Genomic DNA, 13,097 nt, shown 5'->3' on the forward strand with positions numbered 1-13,097 from the left:
AACACACACAAAAACCAAAAGAGCCAATATGGAGTCGTCTTATCACTGAATTTTGGAAGTGATAGCCCGTCACTTACTTGGGCTGTATTCTGTTCATTATACGTGAACCTTGAAGTCTGGTCAATATCTTTCAAGGGGAGGCAGTCGCCCAGGGTGTGAATCCCAGGAGGCAGGGGTTATTGGGAGCTATCTTGGAGGCTCCCCACAACGACTGCTATATATTGTTTTTAAGTATATGTGAAAATCATGTAAAAGCACGACCAAAATTATATAGTTAATGTCAGTAATAGTATGAAAACACACACGAATGGTAATAGTTCAAGGTCAGGACTAGTTCTGGGGTACAGGGGAGAAACAGGATGGGGGAAAACAGGTACCAGAATACCAATTATACCTTTAATGTTTTATTTCTCTTTGAAAAAGTAAGTATGGGAAATGTTAAAATTCAGTAAACTTGGGAAACAGTGCAGGGCTATCCATTTTGTTAGTTTCTGTGTTTTGGATATGTTTGAAACATTTTGTAATAAAAAAGGATGAACTAAATATAAATAAGAAAAATACTTTTGTACTATTTCCTCTGGGCTCAAAGAGTGGGGTTCAGGTACTTCACAAACATAGATGTGGGAGATGGGGGGAAAGAGGAGGCCTGACTTCTTGGTACCAGGAAGGTGTCACCTTGGGCGTCACAAAGGGACCATTAATCAACCTACTAAAAACTTTTTGTGTGTTGTTAGTGCAAAGTCTTGGGCTGGGTTTTGGGGATGTTTACTTACCTTCTCACTTGGAGAGGGCCTGACTCTGACCTAATTTAGGAGTATGGATTCTGGTAAGAAAATTTATAGTGAAGGATGAGTGAATGGAAATTAGTTGTGTCTACTCCAATTTTTGAAAAAATTATCTAGAAACAAAGATTTCCTGATCCAGCATTTAATAGTTTTTCAAAATATTTTCCATAAAATAAATTGATAAGATGATCTGATAAGGGGCGCCTGGGTGGCTTAGTAGGTTAAAACCTCTGCCTTCGGCTCAAGTCATGATCTCAGAGTCCTGGGATCAAGCCCCGCATTGGGCTCTCTGCTCAGCAGGGCGCCTGCTTCCCACTCTCTCTCTCTGCCTGCCTCTCTCTACCCCTTGCCTACCTCTCTGCCTACTTGTGTTCTCTCTCTCTCTGTCAAATAAATAAATAAAATCTTACAAAAAAAAGATGATCTGGTAAGTTTTCTATTTTGAACGTTTACTTTGTAAACTCTATAGTATTCTGACTCCATAGTGCATTGTCCTGAATTTTTAATAAACATTTTGAGTATTATTTGGTTTTCTTGTAATTTTTCATCTTTGATCCAGAATATTTGACTTTGCAGAAATGAAACCTTTTTTAGTTGTGGCAAAAAGCACTTAACGTTTACTATCTAACCATTTTTAAGTATACAGTTCAAGGTCATTAAGTACATTCATATAGTTGTGCAACCATCACCACTGTCCATCCCCTAAGTTTGTCTTATTTTGCAAAACTGGAGCTCTATTCCTATTAACTCTGCACTATCCCAGTCCCCCAGCCCTTGTCAATCACCATTTTGCTTTCTGTCTCTATAAATTTGACTACTCTAGGTATCTTATATAAGTGGAATCATATAATCTTTGTCTTTTTGTAATGTCTTTAACTTTGTATTATGTCCTTAATAAGGTTGATCCTTGTTGTAGAATACGTCAGAATTTCCTTCCTTTTTAAGGCTGAGTAATATTTCATTATAGGTACACACACATTTTGCTTATCCATTCATCTGTTCTAGGACACTTGGGTTGCTTCCATGTTTCAGCCACTGTGAGTAATGCTGCTATGAACACAGACATACAAATATTTCTTTGAGGCCCTGTTTTCAATTCTTTTGGGTATAAACCCAGAAGTGGAATTATGTAATCAAATGGTAATTTCATTTTTATCATTTTGGGGAACTGCCATACTATTTTTTCCTCCATTTTGCATTCCCACCAATAGTGCATAAATATTCCAATTTCTCCACATCCTCACCAACACTTGTTAGTTTCTGTTATTTTAATCTAATTGGCATGGGATGGTATCTCACTGTGGGTTTGATTTGCATTTCTCTAGTGATTAGTGATGTTGAGCATCTTTCCGTGTGTTTATTGGCTACTTGTGTATCTCATGCGGAAAATGTTTCTTTGCAGACTTTTTGAATTAGGTTGTTTTTTTGATGAGTTTTAGGTGTTGTCTATATTTTGTGGATATTGATCCCTCATCAGATATATGATTTGAAAATATTTTCTACCATTCTGGGGGTTGCCTTTTTGTTCTGCTGATAGTGTCCTTTGAAGCACAAAAGTTTTAATTTTAATGAAGTCCAATTTGTCTATTTTTTCTTTTGCTGCCTATGCCTTTTGTGTCATATCCAAGAAATCACTGCCAAATCCAATGCAAGACATTTGACTTTTAAATACAGTTGCCACTTCTCTTTCCCTCACTGTTCACCAGGGTGGAACAGATCTCATTTTTCTGTCTTCCGAACTTATAAAACATGTATGTAATTACAGCCTGGGTGTATTTTCCATTTCCATTTTTCATTTTAACACCTCATCATTGTTACATTATCTTTATCTGATTTTATTAAAAACATTTTTGTTCTGAAGAATTTTCCCAGGTATTTTATTACTGTAATTGGTATCATCTTCCCGAATCTCTTTTTAGCTGTTCTCTAGCATATTAAAGGGTTGTATTTCTGTTCTGATTGCTGATTCATGGATTTGTTGGAATGCACAAGCAGATTGCATCTCCGTGAACAGTTAGTTATTTTAAATATGTCAGAATTGTCCCTAGAAGATTTCCTAAATAAAAGCTGATTCCAATCAATTTACTTAAATTCATTCTGAATTACCTCAGACTCTGTCTTTAACACATTCAATATTTATGCAATGCATCCTCATGAGTGTTTCAGATATATTGTTTGGGAATAGGATGAAGCATCCAAAAATAACACCATGGGCAAAGATAACGAAATGAAAAAACTGAAATAGAAGATGCAAATGTAAAACCATTTTTAGCACGAAAAGTATCAATTGAGAGTAAATCTTTCTGGGCTGGCGAGCTACAAATAGCAGCAGGACCAATGTTTATGAGATGCAGCATTTTGCAAGATGGACAGAAGCCAGGATCATCACTGTGGTATATTATATGATCTGGGTACAGTTATGTTTCTATAATTGATTGGAATTGTCCACGGAGAATGTTCTTTGCTGCAATCCAAGGATTTCTTCAATGTTTCAGTTTCTCCAAAGGCCACTTGAAGGGTAATGTGTTTTTAGAGGAATGCATTTTTCTAAAGTATCAGAAAATAAGATTGAGGTTTTACTAAGATGTCTATATTATTCTTATGGCTTCTGCTAAAAACAGCCCTATTTGAAGCCAGTGGCATGTTTTTTTCCTCCTGAATTTTGCCAGAATTAGGTTTCAGAAGTTGGATAAAATGGTGTAAAAATAGTTACTTCTGAAAGAAAAACCAAATATTTGCTTTTTAAAGGAAAGGGTTTAGGTTTTTACTGAATATCCTCAAATTGATTTTCACGCTTATACAAGCATGGGAGCAACCCAACTCCCAGGGAGACTGGGCAGAGTGGGTATTGTTTTGCAATGTTAGGGAAAGTACATAAATGTTTTTAAGGAAATTTTAGAGCTTGCTTTAAAATGTCTCCCTTTGGGTGCAATTGTACCTTGCACCCAAATGCTTGGTCACTGCTGCTCTCAAAACCTGTTCTGCTTCCAGAATAGTCCATCTCTGCTGACTTGGACTTCAGATACGACTCGTGGCAAGATTCTGAAGGGGTGATGTTTATCTTCAAAAAACAAGAAGGCGTAGAAAAGAGGCAGTCAGACCTCTCTTTCATTGTCTTGGGCCTCTACATACCATTCACCATCCCACCAAAACATGTTTCCAGAAAGCATTTTCAGAAAAGGTCCACTGAAGGAATGAACCCCCATTCCCAAGTATGCTGAGCTACAACAGAAATGGTGCGCGCATTTGAATTTGAAGAGGTGGAAATATTGCAGCACAAAGGGATGGAATGCAAGTGAATACTTGAGTACAGAGATTTTATTGTTTTTGGTGGGGCATTAATGGTGAGGTGGGCTCTTAGCCTAGTGCCCACTGACTTAAAATCAATGCTGAGGATGAGTTTATTTCCAGCTTATCACTTTAGACTTTCATTTGCCTTTTATTTATTCTTGACAGCTCTTTATCATTTTCTAAGCATTTTCATATAAATGATTCATTAAGTGAAATTGATAAAATACTTGCTGTACCAGACACTGTGTATAGAACAATGAAGTTCACTGCCCTTCTCATCACCATGGAGCCAACCACTATGAGAGGAAGCCTAGGCAGGTATTTCCTCTGTTTTGTAGGTGAGAAACACAAACAGAAGAGTTGATCAGATATATTGTCCTAAATCTTCCAATATATGCTTGGGTCACCAAATACAACACGGTGTAAGGTGGCATTACAGAAACTTAATTAAAACAACAACAACAACAACAACAACAACAACATAACCAACCAAAAAAACCAAAAATCCAAACCCAAACTGAAAACCAAAGAACGCAAACTGCTTCTCTTAATAGTACAAGCCCAGCTTTGCTTTTTAATCCATACCTATTCCTTCCAGATTCCTGGTGAAACTGTTGTAATAAGAAATAGAGCGTCTTTTCTGGTAATACCCAGCTGAAGTAACACTGTCAAGATGCACATTCCTGCTATACCACCCATTTGTTTTGGTATTGTAATGAGATGAGCTTGTTTAAAGGTTCACTGACATCATTAGCATTCTGTTGAATGGCTATTAGACACTTTCATCTAGAATCAATTTCAGACAGTTGAGAACGATGCAATGACTTGTTTCAAGTGTGATCTGGTGTTCGGTGGAAAGACAACACAACGTTGGAGCAGATAAAGTTTGATTAAGGGAGGTCTCTGGTGGGAGCCTGCTTATTCATTATTTTATGATTGTGTTGTGAAGTTTATTTTGTCCCAATCCAAACTTTCTCTTCTGTAATTCACACCCATTTTATGTTTGGCTGGTCTACTGTGGTATTTTGTTTTTAATAACCCTGCATCAATTTGACTAAAAAGCAGCCACAAACCTAGACTTACATGTCCAAATACAGTTTGTCCTTTTAGACTATTACTTTTGGAAAATATGCACCAATATTGATGTATTGCCATGAAGAACATTTTTGGAATCTCCCTTTTCTAATTGTCTTTGGTGTTGATTTACAAGCCATGAGAAGAGCAGTTTCATTTTTATGGCAGCCAGAATTACTCAGTTTTAGCCTTTTCACTTGCAGGAATTATGTGATTATTTCAGAAGCTCCATTTCCTCCTGAATGGCACTTTTTAAGGCCACTGGGAAATATAGACCCAATTAGCTCTAGGGAGATCTAAAACTGCTTTAGATCAGCCCGTCACACCCTACAAAGTGCAGTCTTCTGATTCCAGGATCCATCAGGGTTGAAAGTTCTGGAATAAAATTCATCTTAGATCAGTCTCACAATCCTCAAATCATAAAAACTGCTTTCAATATGACTTGGAATCAAAGGGTGCAATCATTCAAGGTAACTGTATATGTTTGTAATGAACAGGCATGGTGGGCGTCTATGTTGTTTAAGAAATCCAAATAAAATCAAGATGACTAGTAAGAAACATGGGTTTGGGCATCCAAAGAAGTTTTAATGACAAGGAGGTGCTGTGATTCTGCTCAACCAAATATGGATTTGCAGTCCATCATCTTCTCCAGGACTTCTCTATAAAGAACTGATTAATATTAATTTACAGTATTACTTATGAAACTTTAATCATATGAATTTTAGAAATATTTTCCAAATCACAAGCTAGTTGAAGAATAAAAATAAAAATTTAAATATCCATTCAGATGCAGTTGTCTGGGCCTAAATCTTAAACCTGGGTAAGACTGGATCCAACCTCAGAATAGTACCCCAAGATCCTTCTCAAACTGACATGCAAAAGACTTGGGAAGAATTTTCAAGCAAAGTGGAATCCCTGAAATCTCCTTTAAAAGCCTCAAATTTGAAGAATTTTATTTTCCAGGGGTAATACAGAATGCTCATGATGAAAAGTGAATTTCAGCTGGGGCTGAAATTGTGGGAATAACTTTCTAGAAGTCAATGCCACCGCTCTCCATTACTTCACATCAGGCTTCCTGGACAACCTGGAATCAATAATCACTCTCAGAATTTTTGAGGACCCTAAAATAATATAACTAGAACTCATTAAACTACAAATTTTTATCTCCTTGCTTTGCTTAGATTTAGAATTTAGATTTCTGAAAGCAGATTAAGAAAGCTAACCTAAGGGCTCAATACATATCTTGGAAGCCAAATATTTTTGCATTTACTAATACTCAGTCTGAAGATTTAAAACTTCTTTCAGGTTTTTCTTTTTCATATTTTGAAGAGATTTACTTATTTATTTTAGAGAGAGACAGAGCAAGCACGAGTGGGGGGTGGGGGAGGAGCAGAGGGAGATGCAGGATTCGATCTCACCTGAGATCATAACCTGAGCCAAAATCAAGAGTCAGACACTTAACCAACTGAGCTACCAAGATGCCCCTAGATTTTCCTCTTTAGAAGCTGGGTCATGAAATAATCTTTGCCTACTCAGTTTGCATTATTTCTAAAAGAGAGAAGGTCCACAGTTATTATCAGTTCATATTCTTCAAGCATATGGAGTTCCTGTTTGGGGATCCTTTCACTGTGAATAGTTAACAGTAGTGATGGCAGAAAGAAAGCTACCTGGTGAGAGAAAACAGAGAGTACAACCTCAGGCTAGAAAGGTTTTATGATAATTTGAAGTTTTAAAATAACTCTAATATCCAAGATCCATTGTTACACAAAAATACTTCATTCTTCTTTTCCATAAATAATGAGTCATCATGACAATAAAACTACCAACTAACCTAAGTATCCCTTTCCTCTGTGGGCATGTTATAAGAAGTCCAGGTAAGTACCCTGCTCTTGGTGAATCTGTGAGAGTAGTTGCAATCTCTAGAAGAGTCAAGTGAACAGTATGATGTGCTGTATTTTAGAATCCTTGTGTCTTCATGTTCATTTAGTCATTCAGCAAGTATTTATTGAACAGCTACCATGTGCTAGGTAATGTTCTAGGTCCTGATAATGTAACTAGGCATTGGAGGAACACAAATCCCAGGCCTTCCTAAAGCTTAGTCAGGAGAGACTAACAAAAACCAAATATTTCTGTGGTGATAAGAACAATGGAGAAAAACAAAGGAAGATGGGGAAGACTGGTGGGCTTGGGTGCAGTTGCCATTTAAGCTAAGATGGTTCGACCTGTGGGTGTCTGGGGAAACAGAAGTCGAGACTGAGGGAGTAGCAAGAGCAAAGGTCATACATGATGTTAACCAACAGTAAGGTGACCACTGTTGTTCGTGAGGAGTGAGCAGGAGGGGGAGTGATGAGCAGGAGGGAGTGAGCAGGAGGGGGAGCAGCAGGAGGATGAGGTCAGGGGCAGTTAGGGGAGGAGGCGCAGACCACGCAGTACCCTGTAGGCACTATGAAGAGTCTGGCTTTTCTTCTGATGGAACGGTGTAAGATTTGGGCAGAGCAGGCTGATCATCAGACTTAAACCTCTCAAAAAAGGATGTTTGTTGTGGAGAGAAAATGTTATAAGGGGCAAGAGTAGCAGCACAGAGGCCAGGCAGGAGGATGTGGTGTGGTTGAGGGTGGCAGCGATAAAGATGGTTGGATTCTGGATAGATTTTAAAGGTAAAGCTAAAAGGGTCTCTGGGAAAATTAGGTGGGAGTTGGGAGAAAAGGGGAGTCAGAATGATTCCAAGGTAACCAGAGGTGTGTGTGTGAAGAGCATGCTTGGGGAGTGACATGCAGTTTTCTAACACAACTGAATTAATATACTAGAGGGGAACGTCAAAACTTGAGGATGAGGGTCTATCTTTTTTTTTTTTTTAAGATTTTATTTATTTATTTGACAGAGATCACAAGTAGATGGAGAGGCAGGCAGAGAGAGAGAGAGAGAGAGTGGGAAGCAGGCTCCCTGCTGAGCAGAGAGCCCAATGTGGGACTCGATTCCAGGACCCTGAGATCATGACGGGAGCCGAAGGCAGTGGCTCAACCCACTGAGCCACCCAGGCACCCCACGAGGGTCTATCTTGTAGATTTTCACTCTGTTGCATCATCTGTGTGTGTGAAGGTTAAGAGGAAACAGATCATTTTTGGTGATTAAATATCCCGTCACTGTATCCTTCCCATCCAAAAGCTGACCATGGAATTTGGGAAGTATTGGCAGAGGACGGTTCCTTATCCATGTCAACTCATTGTTGGGCTTGAAGGTCCTGCATTCTTGCATTGGGGTTGTAGGGATGTGGGATTGTTTCTGACACTTGAATTTCAATTGTTTCTAAACATAGCAAGAAAGAGGAGTACCTGTTTATGAGAGAACTGGAGTCCATGTTGATCTGAGGGAGACAAGGATAAGTCTGAGGAACAACCCAAGTAGTTTTTGGACCATGGATGAGGAATTTTAGCTTCAGTTCAGTGGCGGTAATGTATATATAAGGAGTGGGAGTTACAGGAGAACATGATGGAAGGAAACAGGCTTTTTGATTTTTACCAACTAATGTCTTCCCTATCACCACACGCTTCATCTCATTAGACCTTTGCAGAGTGCAGTCTATATACTTAGTGTCTCTCCTTTCTCATTGCCCACTTAGGCCTTACCTTATGCAATCTAAGCTTCCTCCTTCCCCATTTTGCTGAAATTACCCTCTTAACAACCATTAATGACCTACTATCCACAGAACCAGAACCCTTGATTTGGTTCTCACTTCTTGGGCTTCTCGTCAGTATTCGGTACCCATTACCCACCAAAGGCTCAAACCCTTCCCAGGCTCCCAGCTAGCCCATGCCTCCACTTCATCTTTGTTCCACTCTCAGAATGTCCATCGTCATAATCTTCTGTGGTGACCTGCCAAGGAATTATACTGTATCCACATAAGACTTGTTGTCCTTACCCTCTAACTCAAGGTCATTCCAGATTTTGCCATCCTTCTTGCCTATTGATTCCTTTCATGTTTCTGAAAGGACAGCCCAACTAGACATCCTAGGCGGGGCTATCTCAGAGCCTTTGTTAATGCCGATCTACCTGGAATGTTCTTTCATCTCTGCCTTCACAATTCTAACCATCTTCGTTCCCAGCCTACACGTCCTCTCGCGATTTTTAAAAATAGTCTCTCACTGCTGCAATTACTTTTTATTATAACTATCTACGTCTTTTCATCACCAGGCTGCCTTAAGGACAGGATATGTTTCTGGTTCATGTGGGTATCAGAGTACTCAACATACTACCTAGAATGAGTATCTGACTGGCATTTCAATTATTTGAACTTGATGAAATCCAGGGGAATATAAAATGGAATATGAAATTAGTCTGATTATGTTGGCACATGTCCTGTTAGAATGCACACTTAACACTAACATTTTGGTTGAGTAATGAGTGAGAATAAAGTCAGAGACAAATAGCGATCATCACTTACTGGGATGGAATGTTTCCATCCAAGCACATCTTGCCTCACTAGTGTTTTCTGCACCTTATTGCAAACTGATCACTTTTAATGTTAGAATTTAATCGGTCACATTTTTCCTTCTCTCTGGGGGACAGAACAGAAATTCTTTCTTATTGCTCCTATGTCCTGTGTCACAGGCCCAGGGAAACAGACCTCCTACCTCCCCACACCTGCATGATCTTTCAACAAAAAGGAATGATGCTGATAAACATGAAGACTAGGAGAATGTTCCTCCTCAGCTTCCTGCATAGATTGGTGACCATTTGTCTATAACCTTTCATTTTCATTTAATTCTACTAAAACAGGGGTTAAGGTATAAACTTCCATTAGCAAATAAACCATCCTAGGAAAAGCACATATTACTTATGTGAAGTAAACTTCTGAGACAAGAGCCCTTCAGACCTTGCACACCCACTGTACTTCAATGTCTTCCTAATAGTCATTCAGATTTAATTCTGTAAAGGGCATGCCTGGTCTTCCCACTCCACTTTTATTCATTCTTATTTTACAGCATGGAAAAGGAAAACGAAAGCAATATATTCTAGTTTATGAAAAACTTTTAAATTCTAGTACTTGAGGTGGTTACATTGGCAAGTATTTTACAACGATTCGTTGCAGGACCAGGAACAACTGAAATTACTTTCCAAGGGTAGAATATACTTCTACTAGACTGTAGCTTACATGGACATGGGATTCTAACAACATTTTAGTTTGAAAAAGTTATCTTTCATGATAGAAACCGTATGGACAGAGAGATACTTCCTTTATCACAAGTGAAAACCTACCTGTAGGGGTTGGAAATATTCTGTTTGCCCAGACTTGTCTTGGGAAGTATAAAGATGAAGAAGAGTACTGTGTGGTCTGTCCATGTTACGACACGAATTAGACTGCACTTCTCTCCTTGTGTAAATAAATACATAAGAAAAAGAATGGAAGTAAAGTCTTAAAGTACAGGTCACGAAAGGAAGAGAAGACTAAGGGGGAATAAATGGGAAGGAAGGAGAGATAATCGAATCAGTCTGTGCTGAAGTGGCACTCTCAACATTTTATTTCCACCAGTTACAGTATCTACATTTTCTAAGATCAGTATATTCGGTTTTCTTTATCATCATTGGGCTCTGCAATATAATTTTACATTATATATTATTAACATTTTTGACTATAAGAAATTCTGAAACTACATGTGATCCAAGTATAAATTTTGCTAATGACCGACATTATGTGCCTCCATACAGATTTATCTTAATGTGTTTTATGCGGCAGGGTTAGAAATCTCTTACCACAAACCCTAACACTGTCACTTCTCAGTGTAGCTTCCCTTAGAAAAAAAAAAATGAACCAACATTCTTGTAAACATTACACTGTGAGATGCAAAACTGGATGGGTAATTTTTTAAATCTCATCTCAAGAGACACAAAGTTTCTCCTACATGCGTGTTCATTTCACATATCAAGAAACCCATGAAGACGACGCTATAAAAGGCAACAATTGTGAAAAGGCACCGCAGCTAGCCTTGTGCCGCTGGAGTCAATACTGCGGCCGCTGTCGATTTCCTGGGTGTCTTGAGGTCAGAAGTTGATTCCACCAAGGCAAACATCAAGTAATTCGACTTCGTCTAGATGAATGACCAGCCAGACTTCTTAACCACTTCTCTCCGATGGATTGTTCGGGTCAGATTACTTCACTTCCAGGTCAGTCAAGGCCTCAGAGACCTCCTCGTTGACCTGGGCGGAAATGCTTGCGGGTGTGACATTGAGATGAATATCATACTGCTGGTCCAGGCCGAGGTAGCAATCGCTCATGAGATAGAGTGTGTAAATATACCTAAAACATGAAAACAGAACAAAACGTAAAACCACAGACATCTTTAATTCTTGCAGAACTCTGGTGGTGAGGTTCTGCTTACCTTCCAGGTAGTTCAGGCGTATAAAAAGAAATGGAAACAACGTGATGATTTCGAACATATCCTACTCTTTTCAAAGCGATAAGTTCTCTCTTATCCACTTCTCCTAGTATCAAAAACCATCCTTCATCTTTTAATTTGGGAAATCGGGGAGTAACTGCATGGCTGTCTTGCTTTCCCTGTAAACCAGAAAAAAAAAAAAAAAGATAAACCATTAATAATGTCTAGACTTTCTATGCCCCTTGGTTGTGGTTAAAAGGCTAAGTTGTTTTCCTTGACGGCCATAAATCTACATGGTTCAGTATATCTATCTGGGATGTTTTAAATTTTCTGGTTTGGTGTCTTTGATATGCTATCACCTACTATTTTTCAGGCATCTTGAAGCACATTATAGATACTACTTTGTGGCTATAACCCCCAGAATATTTGGCTCAGTTAGAATAGAAAGCCCTGAATCTTATCACCAAATTAGTAAATTCTCACATCATTCTTGTAAGTGATATTAATACCCCAATTGCAGATGAACGAACTAAGATATAATCATGCTAACTAAATCTTCCAAAGCCTTATTCAAAAGAAACTGATACCTAGAGGGAAAAGACATCAAGACTAGACCCTGGACCTCAAGATAATACAGACTATGTAATATAAATACTTTCCCTCGACCCAAGAATAAAACTCACATAAAAAAGCACATATTCTAATATGGCAATATTTAAAAATCCTTTCTTCGAGGAATGGGAAATTGTAAGCCAAGCGATTTGTAAAATACATTAATCAGCAAAATCCAAGAACCTACATCACCATAATGGCAGCACTTGAAGTCTTTAGATGGATTTTACGAAATATGAGATTATTTTAGTGATTCTTTTAAGACAATGACATTATGGCCTAAAATTTACTAATAATGACATGCTCTCAATCACACATCATTAAATATTCTAGAGGGAGATGCTGCACTTAAGACATTTTAAAAGGGTCTGAGAGCAATGCATTTTTACAGCATTTAGAACAAATTGAGAGTTTTTCTAGTATGATTAAGTCTAGTATGATTAAGTCTAATTTTTAAGGAGTAATGGTAAGGTAGAAAAATCTTAGTTGTTTTCCCATGATTTTATCTGTATGATTATTACTATCTTTTTGTATAAGCTGGGATAAATTAGGTCATCTAAAAATGCTCATATTAAAGCCTTTGGACTATCAGAGGCCAATCAGTTCATACTTACACTGACTGATTTTTAGAATTAGAAATTAAATGAGATGGGATCCAAAGGCACAGTGCTAAAAAGATGTAATGACAGATAGCTCCTGCCCGCTCTCTATTTGAAACAAAGAGAACAGTACTCATTAACAACAGCCTCATTCTTGAAGGCTTATTTTATTTTATTTTATTTTTAAAATTTAAATTCAATTAGCAAACATATAGCATATTCTTAGTTTTTGGTGTAGTGTTCAATGATTCATTGGCTGCAGATAACATCTAGTGCTCATCACATCACGTGCCCTCCTTCATCTGAGGACTTATTTTAGATATGGGAGTGCCCTGATGGTACGGGGTGACACAGAAGACAAG

At 38.2% G+C, this 13,097-nt stretch overlaps 1 protein-coding gene across 2 annotated transcripts in view; it reads right to left on the minus strand.

Annotated features, from left to right (window-relative positions):
* Positions 1-10,646: 10,646 nt before the first annotated feature.
* Positions 10,647-13,097, minus strand: part of ASCC3 (activating signal cointegrator 1 complex subunit 3) — a 336,070-nt gene continuing 333,619 nt past the window's right edge. For both annotated transcript variants that reach the window (XM_045084262.1, XM_004767092.3), the window contains exons 41-42: positions 11,528-11,703; positions 10,647-11,445 (exon numbers count right to left, since the gene is read on the minus strand). In XM_045084262.1, coding sequence (XP_044940197.1) covers positions 11,298-11,445; positions 11,528-11,703 — 324 coding nt within the window. In that variant the 3' untranslated portion in view covers positions 10,647-11,297. The remainder of the gene's footprint in view (positions 11,446-11,527; positions 11,704-13,097) is intronic.

The sequence above is a fragment of the Mustela putorius genome, unplaced genomic scaffold (genome assembly GCF_011764305.1).
Source record: "Mustela putorius furo isolate JIRA1106 unplaced genomic scaffold, ASM1176430v1.1 tig00000759_pilon_pilon_pilon, whole genome shotgun sequence".
NCBI classification, from domain to species: Eukaryota; Metazoa; Chordata; class Mammalia; order Carnivora; family Mustelidae; genus Mustela; species Mustela putorius.